The 21477-nt window shown below is 20.2% G+C and overlaps 2 protein-coding genes across 2 annotated transcripts; one reads left to right on the top strand and one right to left on the bottom strand.

Moving 5' to 3' along the window:
- Window positions 1-1380: 1380 nt before the first annotated feature.
- Window positions 1381-9555, top strand: Bma-glna-3 (Uncharacterized protein; the record flags this gene model as incomplete). The annotated part of the gene is made up of 11 exons (XM_043076006.1): window positions 1381-1515; window positions 2229-2377; window positions 2486-2615; window positions 3950-4126; window positions 4367-4433; window positions 6070-6314; window positions 7311-7511; window positions 7624-7797; window positions 8106-8221; window positions 9002-9129; window positions 9416-9555. The coding sequence occupies 11 exons, from the start codon at window positions 1381-1383 to the stop codon at window positions 9553-9555; spliced, it is 1662 nt and encodes a 553-aa protein (XP_042931940.1).
- Window positions 9556-10740: 1185 nt separating this feature from the next.
- On the bottom strand, window positions 10741-20091 carry Bma-adm-4 (Uncharacterized protein; the record flags this gene model as incomplete). Its single annotated transcript, XM_043076005.1, has 17 exons — window positions 10741-10875; window positions 11146-11234; window positions 11692-11770; window positions 12290-12408; window positions 13007-13149; window positions 13353-13502; window positions 13858-14030; window positions 14696-14820; window positions 15494-15602; window positions 15778-15918; window positions 17303-17494; window positions 17952-18033; window positions 18147-18322; window positions 18767-18876; window positions 19175-19320; window positions 19638-19767; window positions 19986-20091. The coding sequence occupies 17 exons, from the start codon at window positions 20089-20091 to the stop codon at window positions 10741-10743; spliced, it is 2205 nt and encodes a 734-aa protein (XP_042931939.1).
- Window positions 20092-21477: the final 1386 nt, after the last annotated feature.

The raw sequence follows: 21477 nt of genomic DNA, 5'->3' as shown, positions 1-21477 counted from the left end.
TATTTATTTATTTTTTGAATTTTCATTATAGATATAAAATTTATTCTATATATATATATATATTTATTCTTATTTATTTATTTATTTATTTTTTGAATTTTCATTATAGATATAAAATTTATTCTCTATATATATATATATATATTTATAGGCAAAATAAGCAAAATTTTTGTAATTAAAATTTTTCGATAATTTTTAATTTTAATTTCCAAAATATAAAGTTAATATTTTGCATTGAAAATTAATAACTTTATTATTGCTATAATTTTTGAGAATAAAAAAGAACATACAAAATAAGGAAATGAATTCAATTGTAGGATAATATCTAATTATTACGATTATTATTATTATTATTAATTTCTCGTCTTGCTTCTTCTTTGATATCACCTATGATATTTGTTACCTATTCTCGTCAAGGTTTATTTATTTATTTTTTTTTTTTTTTGATAATCATCAAAATTAATTATTTGTTTTCTTTAATATGTTATAGATTAAATTATTATCTTTTTATCAGTTTGTTTTTTTTTTTTTTTTTTTTTTTTCCAAAAAAAAGAGAAAAAGAAAAAAAAAATATACTTTTTTTTTTTTTGGTGATGAAATTCATTTGCTGGTAGAGTCGAGAACAAGTTAACAAATTTATTAAATTTGTCCTTTTTTTTTTTTTTTTTTCTTTTTTTTTTCCTTACTACTTCAGATGTATTACAATTTAGAAAGGAATGAATCAATAATTTTTTTTTTAAATTGCGAAAAAAAATTTTTTTTTTCAAAAAAATGAAATGAAATCTTTCATTTTTTCATTTTTGTGATATATTGAGGAGACTTACATTCTCATAAAATTTGATCCTGGTCTGATTAGTAGTAATACTATTATTTCTCTCAATTAATAATAAAATTGTGAAAATTTTCCACTTATTTTATTTATGTTACATTTTTTTTTTTTTTTATTATCTAGAATATTCTTATTTTTATCAAAACTTCTCCCAAGCAATGGTTTTTTTTTTTTTTTTTTTTTTTTTTTTTTTTAATGATATTTTGTTTGGTTTGGTTTAAATTTTTGCTTTATTTAATCTAAATGTTTACCACTGAATATGTTATATATAGAAATAAATTGAAATAAAATTTTAAAAAAATTAACTTTTTTTTTTTTCTTTTTCTTTTTCATCAATTATGTAAAAAAAAAAAAAAATTTATTCATTTATGAAATGTAAAAAAAAAAAAAAAAAGAAAAATTAGAGTGCTTTTTTATTTGTTTAAAATGAAAAAATAATTTGTGGTATTTATGAGAATGATTTACATTTTAACGATATATTTAGATGAGAAATGTTTGTAAGATTCGGTTGTTTATTGATAAAAAAATTAATTTCTAGATCAAGAGGTTCGATGGGTTGTATTCGTGAACGACAATTTTCAACAGATTCTGTAAGTTCAAGAGGTGCACCACATATTGATGATGCTGTTTTTGATCTGTATAGAAATCCGGAATCTGAAACTTTATCATCATCTGGTTTATTAAAGGTATTCCTTTCTTTTTTTTTTTTCCCCTTAATTAATTATGGATTATATTATATGTTATTTATTTTATGTGTTATTAGTATTATTTTGCTATTAATTGATAACATTTTAGCGAATAATTTTGATTCAAAATATCGCATATTGTTTATAAAATATTATAATATTTAAAAATTTCTAAAAAAATTTTACAAAAATAATTGGTTTCTTTGCAAAGGAAAAAAAAGGAAAAAAAAATCATAAAAAAATGTAAAATATTATTTAAAAAAAAAAAAAAAAAAAAAAAAAAAAGTTGTTCATTTACTATTTTGCTGAATAATGGAAGATAAATTTAAATTGATAAAGTGAAAATGTATGTATTGCTACTTTTTCAGATTATATTTTATTTGTGAATTTTGTTTCATTAACAAAATTTATACTAATTTTTTTTTTTTTTTTTGAAAGGGAAAAAATGAAAAATGAAACTATAATTTTAAGTAAAGATCAAGATTTGTAACATCTGTTGCAGATGTTTTTTTTTTTTTTTTGCAATTTGCAATTAATATGTTGCCAACATCGTTTCAATAAACGATTGATGTAATTATTTTGAAAAGTTAAAATTTTAAATTTTAATTGCTTTGCTAATAAAGCAATAAATTAAATTGAATTTTTTTTTTTTAAATTGAAGTAACAATTTTTTTAAATAATTTCTTTTTTTGTATTTAAATCAATTTTTTTAGTTACTTTATGAAACTGGAATTAGACGTGATGATCCACGTTTAGCTAATTTTTTACATGCAATACGACATGATGAACGAAGACATTCCGTTTTGGATATAACATCCAATGAAGTTATAAATGAAAATTTGGATCGTGAAACTTTTAAAAGGTTTTTTTTTTTTTTTTTTTTAGATTAAAATTTTAAAATCATTATAAATGATAAAAAAAAAAAACTTTTGTTGTAAGCTGTAAGCTTTTGGGGGTTTTTGTTTTTCAGATATGTTGGTGATGCAATTGGAATTATTGCAAAAGCTTTAAAAAAACAACTTGTAATTCCGGATTGGCCAGCATTTATTACAGTTCTTGGTGAAATTTTTGAATCATGTCGCGATTTTAATGATGGAAATGTTAGTTTTATTTTCAATGCTTTTTTTTTTTTTTTTATAATTTAAGTAAAAGTAAATATTTTTACAGTTTATTTTCATATTATATTGATTCAAACTTAGAAAAAAAATTTATTTAGATTTTATCAAAATCTAATGAAAAATTTTTCTTTTTTTTTTTTTATTTTTCTTCTCGTACGTTTTAAATGTTAAAAGATACAATCATTCAGCAGCAATCAATCAATGTTTTTTTTTTTTTTCTACATTTTATATTTCCTTTGTTTTACTGATAAAACTGATAATAATAATAGTAATAGAACTGATAAAACTGATAATAATAATAATAATAGAACTGATAAAACTGATAACTGATAAAACTGATAGTTTCCGAACATTTATTTCATGAAAAAGAAATTCTATTGATCATTTATTTTATAATTTTTTTCCTACTGATATTTTTGTATGACTTATGATGATGAGAAGATGAGTAGTGAATCATTTTACTAAAAAAGAGAGAGAGAAAAAAATGAAGGAAATAAGAGCCGAAATTTCCACTTGATATGTTAATTTTGAAATTATTGAAATAGTCTAGAAAAAATTTTTATTTGTGATTGAAATATAGAAATTGTTGAAATGAATCATCACTATTTATGATTTACATTTTTTAATTTTTTTTTTCTTTAAATATTGTTATTTTCTGGTCTTTTAATTAATTAAGGCATTCTCAGCCAATTGATCCATTTGATTGATCATCTGTGATCAATAGGAATACTTTGAAACTTTATATATTTATCGGTTTTATTTTCATTCACAATTTCAAAAGTTTTTTGTTTTTTGTAATTTCATTTAATAGCATTTATTCACTACGATCAGTTAATTAATCAATCAGTCAATCTACCAATCTACCAATCAATCAATCAATCAATCGATATGTTGTCATCTTAATTAGCTATCGAATAGCTATCCAAATAAATGAATCATCACTATTTATGACTTACATCTTTTAGTTTTAATTTTTTTTTCTTTAAATATTATCATTTTCTGGTCTTTTAATTAATTAGCAGCCAATTGATCCATTTGATTGATCATTTCTGATCAATAGGAGTACTTTGAAACTCTATATGATCTGTGTTATCGGTTTTATTTTCATTTCTTCCGGGATGTTTATTCACAATTTCAAAAGTCTCTTGTTTTTTTTTTTTTAATTTCATTTAATAGCATTTATTCACTACGATCAATCAATCAATCAATCAGTCAGTCAATTTGCCAATCAATCAATTAATCATTCAATCAATATATTGTTATCTTAATTGGTTATTAAATAGCTATTCAAATAAATTTCAGGTTAATATTTTCAGGTAGCAACATACATTCCGCAATTAGCTCGATCAGATCCAAAAACATGGGCTATGGCTGTTTGTACCATTGATGGACAACGTCGATCATGGGGTGCTACACAAGTACCATTTTGCTTGCAAAGTGTATCAAAACCATTTACCTATGCTATTGCTATGGATGAACTTGGTGCAGAAGAAGTAAGTATACTTACTTTTTTTTTTTTTTTTTAAATTTTGTAAAAATTTTCATAAATTTTAATAATTAATTAACAATATTTGTCTATTTGTTATCTTTAAATTGAAAAGCGAAAAGACAGAAAAATAAGAAAAAAAAAAAAAAAAAAACTTTCACTAATTTAATTTTTTTAATTTACTTTTCTTTTTTTTTTAAATTAATTTATTTAACTTTGAAAAAAAAGAAAAAAAAAATTTTTAAAGGTACATAAATATATCGGTCAAGAGCCATCAGGTCGATTATTCAATGAAATTTGCTTGGATCATAATCGTAAGTGATTCAATTTTTCTTTTTATTTTTCTTTTTTCTTTTGCTATTCTCTTAGTCAAACTGTGGCATTTGTAAATAAATCATAAATCTAAATAAAGATGACAATGTGGAAATTTTTATGTAAATATTAAATAATTTGTTTAGTAATGCATTTATTAGAATATATATATTTAGTAATCTTTATTCTTTATATGAAATAAATATGCAAGAGAAAAGATGCAAAAAAAAAAAAAAACAAAGAAAATATATTGAGGAAAAGTGGTTTTTAAATTTTTATTTATGCATGAAATACATCAATTATGTGCAATAACTATTGTGATTTGCTTTTTTTTTTTAAAAAAAAATTCTTATAATTAATCAAAATTGATTTATGTCATATTGGCATTTTGGCAAAAAACTTTAAAAATTCATATATCATTAGTGGATGAAGTGAAATAATACATATAAATGATGATTTTCTTTTTTTTTTCTTTTTAACTAATAAAGATAAAATTATTTGGTTAAAAAAAAAAATTAAATTTAATTGCTTTTTTTTTTTTTTTTTTCCATCTAAATTATAAAAGTCAAATTATGCGAATCATAAAAATGTGAATATCTTTTACATTATATTATTAGTTTTTTCTTTTTTTTTTTTTTGAAATTAATTCCATAATTAAACTTTTTTTTTTTGAAACTAATTCCATAAGTCATTTTATAATTTAAATTTATTCCTATGGTGAAAAAGTTTATTTCTATTTCTATAATTTGAATTTAAATGAAGTAAAAAAAAAAAAAAATAGGTAAATTTGAAAAATGTAATCTTTTTTTTTTTTGAAAATATAAAATTTTTTTTTTGTTTGTTTGTTTGAATAATTATTTATGCTTATAGCAATTGGTAAATGATTGATTTTTGTTAATTTTAATGTCTAATATTTAAAATATGATTGGATTTTTCTAATTGTATGTTTTTTGCATTTAAATCTATTAGATTGATAGAAGAAACTAAAATTACATACATACATAAAAAAAATTCAATTATCAGATTGAAAATGTTTGCTATCCAAAAAAAAAAAAAATTCAATTATCAGATTGAAAATGTTTGCTATCCATTTTTGCATTTAAATATCAAACTTTTCCATCAATTATTAAAATAAACAAAATATTTTTTGGTGTTTTTTTTTTTCTTAGATTAAATTTTAATGAAGTAAAAAAAAAAAAAGTGAATGAAATAAATTGCATAATTAAAAAATGAAATATGAAATTAAAATAATTTGTGGAAGAAGAAAGAAAAAAAAAAGAGTGAAACATGCAATTATGATTGAAATTTAAATGTAAATTTACATAATTGAAAAATGAAATATGAAATTAAAATAATTTGTGGGAGAAGAAAGAAAGTAAAAAAAAAAAAAAGGAAAAAGAGTAAAGCATGCAATTATGATTGAAATTTAAATGATATTAAAATGAAAAAAATATATGTATATATAGATGTATAAGCATAAAACGAGGAAATTTTATTGAAATTATAAATTTTGAAATTTGAAAAATTTAACAAAAAAATGAACAATTTTTTTTTTTTTTTTTTTTTTAAAATAAAAAGAAAATTAATGGAATAATAAATGGAAAAGAAAAGAAAAGAAACGAAAATGTTTTTTTTCAGATAAGCCACATAATCCAATGATCAATGCAGGTGCAATATTAGTAGCATCATTACTTAAACGTTCCAATTCACTTGCTGATCGATTTGATTTTGCATTGCAATATTTTAAACGATTTGCTGCTGGTGGTTTTGTTGGTTTTAATAATGCTGTTTTTTTATCTGAACGTGAAACAGCTGATCGTAATTATGCATTATCATATTATATGCGTGAACATAAATGTTTTCCACCAAAAACAAGTTTACAAGTAAATAACTTTTTTTTTTTTTTTTTTTTTTTTTTAGAATATAAATTTGTTTTGTTTTTGTTTTCTTTTTAAATTATGAAACGAAAAATTTCCTTTTGATTTCGTTTTTCTCTTTGAATAATTGAATTTCTTTTAAATTTCTTTTTTTTTTTTTATTTTCTTTGAAAAATTTTATTTGATAATGTGAATTTGATAATGTTATTTTAATCTAATCTTATCATCTTACGTAGTTTAAATATTTGAAAGAAAAAAAAAAAATTAAGAAATTGAGAAAGAAGAAATATTTTGATGTTTTGTTTTTTGTTTTTTTGTTTTTTTGTTTTTTTTTTTTTTAATTAGTGCAATTAGATACAAAAGAATATATGAGAAAGTTTAAATTATGAAAATTTTTTGATATTGAAAAGATAAATTTTCTTACATTAAATAATTGATAATGTGAATTTTGTGAATTTGTGTTATTTTAATCTGATCTTATCATCTTACGTAGTTTAAATATTCGAAAAAAAAAATTAAGAAATTGAGAAAGAAGAAATATTTTGATGTTTTGTTTTGTTTTTTCAATTAATGCAATTAAATACATAAAAATATGACAAGGGTTTCAAATTTGTTCTTATTTTGATTTGAAATTTTTTCCTGCTTTTGAAAAATTAAACATTTTGAAAAATTTGTCCAACTATATTATATATCAAATTATTGCTTGCAAAATTTTGATTTGACTTATTATATATTTTATTTTCAAATATGATCATTTTTTTTTTTTTTTCAGTTCATAAAAGCATTTGATTGTTTGTTTTAGTCCATAACTAACCTAATTTAACCGTAAACAATATAAAATTTGTTTGTTTGTTTGTTTGTTTGTTTTTTAGTACATAACTAACCTAATTTAGTTAATTAACCTAATTTAACCGTAAACAATATAAAATTATTGGATTTTTTTTTTTTTTTTTACAAAATAAATTGATGGAATTTAATCTAATTTTTATTTGATAATTTCAGGATACTTTAGATTTATATTTTCAACTTTGTTCAATTGAAACAAATGTTGATACATTAGCAGTAATGGCAGCAACATTAGCTAATGGTGGAGTATCACCGTTAAGTGAGGAACGAGTTGTATGTAATCGAGCGGTTCGTGATACGTTATCATTAATGTATTCATGTGGAATGTATGATTATTCTGGACAATTTGCTTTCAAGGTATCTTTTAAGGTATTTATGGTTTTCCAAAAAAAAAAAAAAAAAATTAAGATTGAAATGTTTTATTTAATTATTTAATTTAATTTTATTTTTTTTTTTTCTTTTTTTTCAGGTTGGTTTACCGGCAAAAAGTGGTGTATCCGGTGATATGATTATTGTTGTACCAAATGTTATGGGTATTTGTTTATTTTCACCACCGCTTGATCAACTTGGTAATACAGTTCGAGGTGTAAAATTTGCGGAACAATTTGTGGAAAAATTCAATTTTCATAATTATGATAGTCTTGTATGTTTAGATTGGACATTTATTTGTAAATTTTGCTATAAAATTTGATAATTTTTTTTAAAAAAAAAAAAAAATGTGGTATGTTTATTAATAAATTATATGTTTATTATTTATTATATTAATAAATTATATGTTTATTAAGATATGTTTATTATTAATAATTATTAATAAATTAGATATATTTATTAATGAATTATAAATTTTTTCATCACACTAAAATTAAATTTTTAAGTTTATAGATTAAAATAAATTATGTGAATAAATGTTTTTTTTTTTTTTTTTTTTTTTTTTTACAATTTTATTTTAAGGTTTACTCTGAAACGCATAAGATTGATCCTCGAAAAAAGATTCGAGAAGTGAAACATGAATCTGTATCAAATATGATGTATGCTGCAACTACTGGTGATATTTCATCTATTCAAAGGTGAAATTTAATATGTTTTACTTGTTTTCAGATTCAGATTAAGTCAGTTTTTCATTAGCAGAGATGTGACATGAATTTAATCATGATAATTTGATTAAACTTTAATTGGAAATTAAATTAAACGGATTGGATTTTTTTTTTTTTTTTTGGAAGTTTAATATATGATCATTATTAGAGTTTAATTTAATTTTAAAAGAAATTTTAAAAAGATAATTTTAAAAAATTTTCAACGTATAAAGTATGAAAAAAAAAAGAACTGAAATTGTTAAAACTGATCATAATTAGAGTTTAATTTAAATTTGAAGAAATTTTAAAAAGATTATTGTAAAAAAATTTTCAACATATAAAATCTGAAAAAGAAAAAAAAAAAAAAAGACAACTAAATGAAATAATAACTTAGTAGAGTTTAATTTAAATTTTCAACATATAAAGTCTGAAAAAAAAAAAAAACCAAAATTTTTGAAGAATTTGAAAATATGAAAAAAAAAAAAAACAATTAAATGAAATAATAATTTAAAAAAAAAAAAAAAAACAATTAGATGAAATAATAATTAAAAAAAAAAAAAACCAAAATTCTTGAAGAATTTAAAAATATGAAAAAAAAAAAAAACAATTAAATGAAATAATTAAAAAAAAAAAAAAAAAAAGAAATTAGAAATTGAAAGTGAATGATTTAAGCAATTTTGCTAATGCTAATATTTTTAAAATTATACAACTCTAATAAAAATATGATTAGATTTGTAAATTATTCTATTTAAAAATGATACAAAGTATTTTCAGATATCTTTTATTGGGTGCAAGTATCGCTGAAAGAGATTACGATGATCGTACTGTTTTACATGTTGCTGCAGCACATGGAAATGAGAATGTTCTCAAATTTTTATTGCAACGATGGCAAGAAAGTCCAGGTAAACAAATTACTAAGAAATTCAAATACTAAATAATATAATCATAGTAAATTGATAACAATTATCATTTTTTTTATCAGCATTATCTATTTTAGATATTATTATATTGAGGCAGTAGGTAATTCATAGTACTATAAAAGTTATTAGGGTTAGAAAAGAAAAAAAAAAAAGTCGAGAATTTAAAAAAAAAAAAGGTATTAGTAATAATTGTTTTATATTAGTTTTAGATCATATTTCAAATTTGTCTCTTTTTTTTTTTATGAAAATATTTGAAAAAATAGTTTAGATCCATTGGATCGTTATGGACGAAAACCATTGGATGATGCTAGAGAATTTGGTCATAGTAATTGTGTGGAAATTTTAGAAAGAGCTTTACAAAAGTATATAGCAAAAATACAAGAGAAAAATAGTCCTTTTACAAGTTAATTGTAAAGTATTTGAAATAACAGAAAAGTTATTTTTGTTTTTTTTTTTTTTTTTTTTTATGTAGAAATTTAATTTTTATGTCTTTTTCCCTTTTTTCTTTTTTTTTTTTATTTTGCATCGAAATCTAATTTTATATTTCTTTTATCTATCATATTTACTCCATTCCTGAATTTTAAAAATTCGTTTTGTTTGTCAAAAAGAAAAGAAAAAAACATGAGAATTTTGTATTATTCACTCAGAGTGATCTCTAGAGATCATTAAATATTCGAGAAATTTTTTTTTTTGATTTATTTATTTATGTTTTAGTCTTTCCTTTTTTCATATCTCTCATTTTTAACTTCTCATAGTTACAAATTATGAGATTAGTGTTAATGTTTATTTGAGGATGAAAAAATTAGGAAAGAAGTGATATGATTATTGATCATTGATTACAGTGTATAAATTATTTCTTTCCAATAAACATTTGCTTAATAAACAACAACAACAACAACAACAACAGGCTAAGAGACTTTTAAACCATGAGTACTTTGATCATTTTAATGAATAAGAAAAGAGTAATTTTTGTTTTTTAAAAATTACTTTTCAAGTGAAATTTTTAATAACTTTTTTTGATTACACCATATAACAACTTTAAAGCATTAAAATTGATAGTAAAAAAAAAAAAAAAATGATGATAAAATTGATAAAATTGAATAAACATTTTGAAACATAAACATATAAAATTGATAAAATTGAATAAACATTTTGAAACATAAACATGAAGAGATTGCATTAATCATTAAGTATGATTAAATTATTAACCTAGCAATTTTATATATTTTAATCCAAATCTTACTAGGAGCAATTATTCAATTTAAAAATTTAAATAGCTTTACTACACAATTAATTAAATATTTCATATTTCAGACATGAAAAAGTAAACAGAAATGAGAATTTAGAAATAAAAACATTTTGATCTCAGTTAAAAAATTGATATGTATAAAGAGTGATAAAAAAAAAAAAAAAAATTAAATTATATACAAGAATAAAAGTTAAATGTTAATATTAACAACTATAAAACATATAATCATTAAAAGTTTTAAATAAATCTAATTTTGCTTTATAAAAATTTTTTTCTCATATACTAACATTTTTCATTAATCAAATACTTTTCTTTTTTTTTCAATAAAAAATGAAAATTTAGAATTAATATCGTGAATTTCTATCAATATCATCTTCTTCAGAATATGAATTAATAATATATTTGTAAATTGATTTTTCTCCAACAATTTCAATACGATTTTCACTTTCATTAATTGCTGCAATTTCACGTGCTTTATCCTAAAAAAAAAAAAAACAAAAGAAAAATATTGAAATTACAAATCAAATAATTAAAAAAAAAAACATTTAGATGTAAATAGTAAAATAGTTTATTCTCAATATTAGTACCAAAATAATTTCTCAAAAAAAAAAAAAAAAAAAAAATTACTCTTCAATTTTTACGAATAACATTAGAATTAACTATTACTGATATGAATAATTATGACGACAATATGACAGTGTTTCTTTTTTTTTTTTTTTTTTAAAAAAAATATTTTAAAAAATACATACTATTTTATGTATAATTATACTTGCAGGAATCCATATAATCAAAACAATAGCTGCAATGATACCAACCAAATTGTCACCAACAAATTTCCCTTAAAAAAAAACAAAAAAAATTATTTACTGCTTAAGTTTAATCATTCTCGAATATCATTTCTCGAAAAAAAAAAAAGAAAAATTATTTACTGCTTAAGTTTAATCATTCTCGAATATCATTTCTCGAATATTCTAATAAAAAAGAATGAAAAAAAAGGAAGTAAATTTTGAATATTACAAAATTTAACTATAATTTGAAATTAACAATTTCAAAAATACAATATCATTTGTATTTCATCAAAAAGCATAGATATGTATTTCTTTTTCTCGAATATTCTAATAAAAAAAAAAAAAGGAAGTAAATATTGAATATTACTATAATTTGAAAAAATTTAACTATAATTTGAAATTAGCAATTTCAAAAAAAAAAAATATAATATCATTTGTATTTCATCAAAAAGCATTTCTATTTAACAACATTAGAAATAAATAAATAAATAAATAATTTTTACTTACAAAAATTCTTTTCATCAATATTTTCAATGATAGACCAAAAATGAGAAATAACATCAGCAACTTCTTTAATACAAATAGCCTATAATATAGAAAAAAAAAAAGTCACATTATACATATTTTATAAAATAAAGATAGAACTAAAATTTTTTTTTTTTGACTATTTGAAAATAAAAAAAAAAAAAATTCAAAAACTGTGAGTAAACAAACATCAATATTTCTAAACTTAATCAAAAAAAAAAAAAAAAAAGAAATTCTGATTATTACATATCTCATTTTTTTTATTTTTGTGAACAATTGAATAAATTTTAAATATATTTTTTTTTTTTTTTCATTACCTATAAATTTTACTATAAAAGATTTTGAGAAACTATCTGCTTTCAATAAATTTTAAAATAGAATAAAAAAAAAAAAAGAAGAAATTCTGATCATCACATATCTTATTTTTTTTTGTCAAATATTTTTGTGAAAAATTGAGCATATTTTAAATATATCTTTCTTTAATTACCTACCTATAAATTTTACTATAAAAAATTTTTGAGTTTTAAATTTTAAAATAAATTTTAAAATAGAAAAATAAAATAAAAAAAAAAAAACTAACACGTAAGCATGTACCATGAATACAACGAGTACCATCTTTTAAAATATATTTGGGATCATAACTATATGGTTCACATGTACCATTTTCAGAACGACAACAACGTAAGCATGCAACTGCTTCTGTAATTTTTTTTTTTTTTTTTCATAAAATTTATAAATTAATAAAATTCATGAAATTATTATTTATTTTTTTAAAGCATTTATGAATTAATAAAATTCATGAAATTAACATTATCCTTGCTAATTTTGATTCTATATGCTTTTATATTTATAATTATTATTGTAATTGTAATTCGAATTGAAAAACTTCACATAGTTTAACTGACAAATGTAAATTTAAATTAATTGAAAATTGATACACATATCAAATATTTAACGAATACTACAAAAAAAAAAAAAAAATGTTGAAAATAATTGTTATCATTTTAATCAGTGATAATATATGAAAATTAAAAAACTATATATAAACAATTAATGAATTAATAATCTAGTATTAAATATTTATTAAAATAATCAGAGATTGATACACACATTAAACATTTAACAAATACTACAAAAAAAAAGAGATGTTGAAAATAATTGAAATCACTTTAGTCAGTAATAAACTTTATATAAAAATTAATCAGTAATCATATACGAAAATTAAAAACTACATATAAAAAATTAATGAATTAATAATCTAGTATTAAATATTTATTAATTTAATCAAAAAAGTTACCTCTACTACACATACACGGTTTTTTGTTGACAGATGGCTTTTCACAAAATGTAAGACAATGACCATTCAAACATTCACCATCTTCAATGCATGGTGTACCATCTTGTACAAAACCAGGCTCTGGACATTCACCTGAATTGCCCCTGGAAAAAACAAAAACGAAAATAGTAAACAACGTGCAATATGAAAAAAAATAATAATAATAATAAACAACTAACGTGCAATATGAAAAACAAAAACAAAAACAGTAAACAACTAACGTGCAATATGAAAAAACAAAAACAAAAACAGTAAACAACTAACGTGCAATATGAAAAAACAAAAACAAAAACAGTAAACAACTAACGTGCAATATGAAGAAAGTTTGCATTGAAATCGATTTTCATGAAGACAAAGATGAGTTGATGGAAGAAATTGACAATTACTTGAACAACATGGACTATTTTTTGGTGAACAAATTGCATTCGGTTTAAAACGACAATCTGATGTACAACATCTAAAAAAAAAAAAAAAAAATCATTCATTTATTTTACTGATATCATATCACATTTATTTTACTGATATCATATCATATCAAGTGCAATAATGAAAAAATGAAATCTTTAAAATTAATAATATATCCAAGAAAAAAAAAAGAACACTTGTCTTTTATTATTAAATAAAAACAAAAGCCGAATTGTTTTTCCTTTTTTTTTTAAAAAAAAAAAAAAAAAAAAAACCTTTTTATTTTGTATCAAATTTAATTGAAATATACATTAGAATTACCTCTTTTTTTTTAGCTATTTATATTTTATAATGGTAAGAAAAAATTTTTAAACTAAATGAAAATTAAATGTTTAAATATTACTTACTGATCAGTAATTCCGGATAGTAAACTACCAACATCACATTCTTCTGCAAAACCATTTGTATCATTTTCAACTTTACCATTACCACAAAATGCATTCATTTCAGGCTCAAAACATATATTTGCTTTTCGTGATAAAACTTTTCCAATTAGACGTCGCGAACATGGCGAAAAACGCTGATAAATAAATAAATCATTTATTTATTTTTTTAAAAAAAAATCAATTATAATTTATAAGAAAAAAAATATATTAATTTCTCAAATATATGCAAAAAAAAAAAAAAAATAAAATAAAATATGAAAAATTCAGGTTTCAAATAAAATTTTTATTTTTTTTTTAAAAAAATAAAATTACAAATGATGATGAAAAGAAATATGATAAAATTACTAATTTGAAGCAATTTTAATTCTTTCAACACTAAATTTTATCACTAAATTTTCAATTTCAAATTATCGTATCATTTATTATCAATTTATTTTATTTTTTCTTTTCTTTCATTTTTAAAATATCTAATTAACTTACATTATTATTAATTATTAATTTTTTTTTATTAATTTCTAAATATTAATTTCTCAAATACATGAAAAAAAAATATGAAAAATTCAGGTTTCAAATAAAATTTCCATTTTAAAACATAAAATAAATGCGATGAAAAGAAATATGATAAAATTATTAATTTGAAACAATTTTAATTTTTTTCAAAATTAAATTTTATCACTAAAATTTTCATATATCCTAAATTTTACCGATTTCTCTCAAATCATCGTATCATTTATTATCAATTTACTTTATTTATTTTTTTTCTCTTTTCTTTCATTTTTAAAATATCTAATTAACTTACATTATTATTCTCATCATAACCGGAAACGGAAAAAGTATTCATAATATAGGAACCACCTAAACTGTATGGTGGTGAACATTCCACTGATAAATCATCATGTGTTGCACCCCAATTATGACCTAATTCTGAAAATCATCAAAACTTTGAAATAAATAACAATTTCAAATTTGTTAAATAAATTATATATAAATTAATAAATTAAATGAATAAAACAATAAATTAAATACAATTTCAAATTTGAACTCAATAAATAAATTTCAAATTTGTTAAATAAATTAAATACAATTTCAATAAAATTAAATAAATTAATAAAACAATAAATTAAATACAATTTCAAATTCAAATTTCAACCTTTTTTTTTTTTTTTTTATTTTTCTTCAATACAACAATCCTAGTAGAATAATTAACAAAAAAAAAAAAAAAAAAGAAAATTCAAATCATTCAATTAACAATTTTACTACTTATCATATATTTATCATATTTTATATCTATTTTAATTAAATTGCATATTTATTTATATATTTATTTACATATTCATTATATATATATATATTTTTATTATAGTTACATCTATTTTAAATAAATAAATTTTGTATCTAATTTTTATCTTTATCATAGTTACATCTATTTTAAATTAATTTTATATCTAATTTAATCAAATTTTATATTTATTTTAAATTAAATTGTACCAAAACTATAATTCATCATACTAACGTAATTTCGGCTTTTCTTTTTTTTGCAAAATTAATTAAATATCAAAAAAAAAATAAATAATAAAATAAATAAAAGTTTGATTACCGTGAGCTGTTACAATATCTGCTTCACGTGATACCACGGTGACACCATGGGTAGCTTTTGTGCTTGAGAGAGCAGTATTGTAATAAACAACACCTAATCGATCTCTGTTCTGAATTTCTTATTTATTATAATTTAATAAAAATTAAGTATTCAAGTAAAAAAAAAAAAAAAAAAAAAAAGAAACACATAATGAATTTAGTAGAGGTTATATGGTATGCAACAATTGAAATTAAATTAATTTTTTGAAATTGAAATTAAAATTTACTTCTAAATAAAAACTTTACCTGTATTGAACATATTCCACCAGCTGCATCAAGTTCAGGTGATGAGATATATGCTAAGCCAAGGACACCATTCTCGAATGATTGTGCTGTAAACAAATGAACAAGGCAATATTTATCGGATCCTTGATTTCGTGAAAAATTCTAAAAAATATTTTATATATTAAAAAAAAAAAAAAAAAATTATATACAAAAAACATCATATAAAATGACTAAAATAAACAAAAAAAAAAAATGAAAAATTTAACTAAAAGTTAATTATCATTTGACAAATTAATTATATACTAAAAAACTCTCCTGCAATTATTAAAGTATCTTTTTTTTTTTTTTAAATATAAAAAAAGTTTATTTTAGTATATAAAATTGTATCTGTAATTATAGAACAAAAAAAAAAAGGGAAGGAAAGGAAAAACTTTACATTGTCCAGCAATTCAATTATTCTTTTTAATGAAATAATTGATAATAATTTTTTGTTTCTTTTTTTTTTTTCTCATTTGAGTAATTTTAAATAATTTGATTATTATGTGAGACAGCTTACGTAGAGATATTACTTGACAGCAAATAACAGAAGTAAGTAAAATAATAAGTAAAATAAAATAATAAATAAAAGTAAAGCAATAAATAAAATAATAATAGAACTAACACCAAGAAATATTTGAATAATTTGATTATTAGGAAGAAAGCCAACATAGAGATATTATTTGATAGCAAATAAGAGAAGTAAGTAAAATAATAAGTAAAAGTAAAGTAATAAATAAAATAATAAGTAAAAGTAAAGTAATAAATAAAATAATAATAGAACTAACACCAAGAAATATTTGAATAATTTGATTATTAGGAAGATAGTTTACATAGAGATATTATTTGATAGCAAATAAAAGAAGTAAGTAAAATAATAATGGAACTAATATCAAGAATAACTTAAACATTTCGTTTAGTATTAGTATTTGAATAATTTGATATAATAAGAATAAAAAAAAAAAAAAAAAAAACCAATAATAATAAAAAAAAAAAAAAAAAAAAAAACAAAAAAAAGTCAAATAATAATAAAACTATAAAATAAGTTAAAGTAAAATAATAAGTGAAATAAAATAATAAGTAAAAGTAAAGTAATAAATAAAATAATAAGTGAAATAATAATGGAACTAACATCAAGAATAGCATTAACATTTCGTTTAGTATTAATATTTGAATAATTTGATTATTATTAAGAGAGTTTACATAGAGATATTATTTGATAGCAAATAACAGAAGTAAGTAAAATAATAAGTAGAATAAAATAATAATAAAACTATAAAATAAGTTAAAGTAATATAATAAATAAAATAATAAGTCAAATAATAATAAAACTATAAAATAAGTTAAAGTAATATAATAAATAAAATAATAAGTCAAATAATAATAAAACTATAAAATAAGTTAAAGTAAAATAATAAGTCAAATAATAATAAAACTATAAAATAAGTTAAAGTAAAATAATAAGTCAAATAATAATAAAACTATAAAATAATAATTGAATAAAACTAACATCAAGAATAGCTTTAACATTTCGTTTAGTATTAATATTTGAATTATAATGATTTGGTTGATTAACAGTAGGTGATGTATGAATTATCATTTCTTTTATCATAAAACCCATATTAATCAATCGTCGGCCATCTTCATCAATACCCCAATCAGTCACTGTATATAATGTGTTAATACGATCGATCACATTTATCTATAAAATTTTTTAAATTTACAATATTAATTTAATTTAATAACATTTTCTTTTCAATTATTCAAAAATGAAAAAGGAGAAAATTTCAATAATAAAAAATAATAAAATATTTTTATTACATAAATAATTAAATAGTAAAAAGAATTAATAATTAGAATAATAGTTTAATATCATTTAATATTATTTTCTTTTCAATTATTCAAAAATGAAAAAGAGAAAATTTTCAATAATAAAAAATAAATCAAAAGCATTCTTTTCTTTTCTTTTCGTTTACTATTTTAAAATATTTTTATTACACAAATAATTAAATAGTAAAAAGAATTAATAATAATAAATAAAGAAAAAGAAAAAGTAAACATTTATAATTAAAATAAATTAAATTAAAATAATTAAAATGAATTTGTAATTAAAACAAATTAAATTAAAATAATTAAAATAAATAATTGCTAAAATTAACCAAATATCTGGCAGAGAAAGCTTGACTACCATTTCCAATTGTTCGAAAAAATCGATAATCCGCAACAACACGTAAAGAACATCTAAAATTTTGAATTTAAATTTAAAATTAACAAATAATCATTTTCAGATTTAAATGAATTATAATCATAAAATATTTTATACTTTCAAAGGAAAAAAAAGTTATCAAACTAACCGATTTTTAGTTGTTGGTAATGCTGATAAACGTTTAAATCGCATTGATTGCGAAAATGTGATATTATTTGAATTGCCAATTAAAATTGATGAACAAAATGATCTATTATTCAGTTCAAAATTAAATTTTAAATCTGAATTTCGATAAGCTAAAATTTGCCATGGATGAGCTGTTTCCTAAAAAAAAAAAAAATTTCCCTAACATACAGAATATGATAATATTAATGTATTCTTAAAAAAAAAAAAAAAAAAAAGAAAAACTTTAAAATTTTAATATTTAAATTAAACAATCATGCTGTAAATTCTAAAAAAACAATTTTTTTTTTTTTTTTAAAAATTTTTTTTCGTTTAAAATTTAACTTTTAATAATGCTTTTTCCACCAAAAAAAAATATACTAACACAGAATTATAATTGATTTAATTTAATAATTTATTAAATTTTTTTTTTAAAATTTCCACACTATTTCATAAACAGATGCAATAAATAAATTAGAATAATTGATATTAAATAAAAATTCATTTAAATCACAATGCAAAAATAAATTCTTTAAATGATAAAAATTAATTTCAAAAAAAAAAAAAAAAAAAAAAAAAAAAAAAAAAAAAAAAAAAAAAAATTACAAAATGAATTTTTGCTGGTTCAAAAATGTAAATTTCACCATCACTTTGTACGGTACCCAATAATGAGCCTTCATCACTGTAACTAATTGCTACAATCGAATTAGCAACACCTTCAGAATACCGGAAATAAAATTCCGGAAATAACTGTTAGATTGATTAACAAATTGAAAAAAATAAAAATAAAATTCCATAATTGAAATGTAAATTGAAATGCTAATTAATAGAGTAAGTTAATTTTTACATTTATAGCTAATATTTAGAAATAAAAACTAATGTTAATTAAACTTTTAAAATCCAATCTCAAATTTAATTAAAATTAAAACGAAAAAAAAAAAATGAAAATTTTCATAAAGTATAAATTTCAAATTTAATTTGCATTTAAAATAATAAAATTAAAAAATATTTTACCATGTAAATGTCCACCAAAATATTCATCCGGATTAACCGTACATAGCTTTTCATAACCATAACCATCTATTTCACGACATTTGAAATTTGCATGAAGAATGCCCTTCTTTGGTGTAAGATAGATATCAAAAAAACGATTAAAAGCTCTGCAAAATAATTCTCGAATTCAAAATAATTCTCGAATAAAAAAAATTATTTTTTAAAAAAAAAAAAAACAAATTATTAATTTAGTTTTATACAAAAACAATTCGTATATTTTATGCAAAAAAAGCAAATTAAATTTAACTTATAAATAAAATAAAATTTATGATAATACTTAAAAGTAAAATTGTTAAAGTCTTAATTTTACAAAACTATTATGATATGATAAGCAATGATAAATTTGATAAATTCAAATTTAGCAAAAATATTAAAAAGTAAAACAAACAAACAAAAAAAAAAAAAGAAAGAATAAAAATTAAACCTAAATGTTAATCGTTGTTGTTTGTTGTATGAAATATTATTGTCCACAATGCCTCGTTTTTCAATTCGTCGATTTATTTCAATAATTTCATAATATTTTAATCGCTCATTTAAATTAATTTTCTTATCACCTTTAAAATTTTCATTTCATTATTTACTGATAAAAAAACAAACAAACACTGATAACAAATGACTTAACATTAATCAGTTTATCATTTTGATATCTGATTTGATTTTAATAATTAATTTGCCTTCTTACACTTTACATTTCTATAACATTTTTTTATTTACAAATTTTATAAATTTGAATTTAAAAAAAAAAAAAAAAAAAAAAAATGATTAAAATTACCGTTAATAGTAAATGCATCATTAATTAGTAAACAAGTATAAAATTGAAAATGAAATGACACAATGATGATAATTTGTCGCCAAAAAAACAACAATAACAACAACATTTATATAAAATATGGCGCATATGTCATCAGATATTTATCTGTTTAGCCTGAAAATTAAATTACCGCCGCCATTAGTTTAATCATAAATAAACATTTCAAAAATGAGCAAAATAATTTATGTAAATAAACATTTTTAATTAAAATTCCTTCAATTTATTTAAATTTAATTCAATTTCTAGGATTTTTTTTAGGTGAAAATTTGAATAAGTAAAATACTTTATTGAAATGCTAAAGTTAAATTCGTCTCTTTTAATTTTGTATATTCTTGAAATTTTCATTTTTTTTTTTCACAATCAAAGATTTATGAATAATCGATGAATAATAAATATATCAGTCATTCTTCTATAAGTCAATAACTATTATTCTCGGGTAACTTTCAGGTATATTTTACCCAATAATATACCTTTAAAATGACACACTGATTACACACACACACACACGGACAGACACAAACAAACACAGACATACATAAACAGACACGCACATACACAGATAGACGTAGACGTACACGGACATACGCAGATAGACGTAGACATACACAGACATACACAAACAGACACGCACATACACAGATAGACGCAGACATACACGGACATACGCAGATAGACGTAGACATACACAAACAGACACGCACATACACAGATAGACGTAGACATACACAAACAGACAAGCACATACACAGACAAACATATACATACATGTGCAGCACATATACAAATGTATACACATACATATATAGATACATAAGTACAAGTACACACACACAGACACATACATGTGTAGATACACGTGCACACACACACACACAAACAGACAAATGTATACACATGGACATACATACGTAGATTCACGTGCACGCAAGCACACAAACACATATATACATATGCAGCATACATAGAAATGTATGCACATGTATACATGTACACGTGCACAAGTACACATACACACACACACACACACACACAGACACATACATAGGTGTGCAGCACACATACAAATGTATACACAAACAGATACCTTTACAGACATGCATAGGCATGCAACCACCTACACAGACATATGCCTGTGACAGACAGCCACCGAGACAGTCGTACGGAGAGGTATGCGGAAGAAATTTCGAAAATTTTGAAAACTTTGCAGTGAGTTTCGTAATCAAACAATCAGAAAAGTATGGTTTGCGTGAAGAGACAAATGACTGTAAGGGGAGATGACTCATCGATGAATCATCAACGAGTAATATCTGTCTGTTATGATCGATGCAGAGGAATGGGAAAAGAAAGTGAAACAGAAATGTGAAAATAGACGATGAAGGCTGTGTGAAGTTTACTTAAGTAAAAAAAAAGGTATTCGATTAATCGAAAATATTTGTGAATAATTGAAATATTA

Source organism: Brugia malayi, assembly GCF_000002995.4.
Source record: "Brugia malayi strain FR3 genome assembly, contig: Bm_v4_ChrX_scaffold_001, whole genome shotgun sequence".
Taxonomy (NCBI): Eukaryota; Metazoa; Nematoda; class Chromadorea; order Rhabditida; family Onchocercidae; genus Brugia; species Brugia malayi.
The sequence above is the reverse complement of the archived record's forward strand: the minus strand, read 5'-3'. Positions and strand labels throughout refer to the sequence as shown.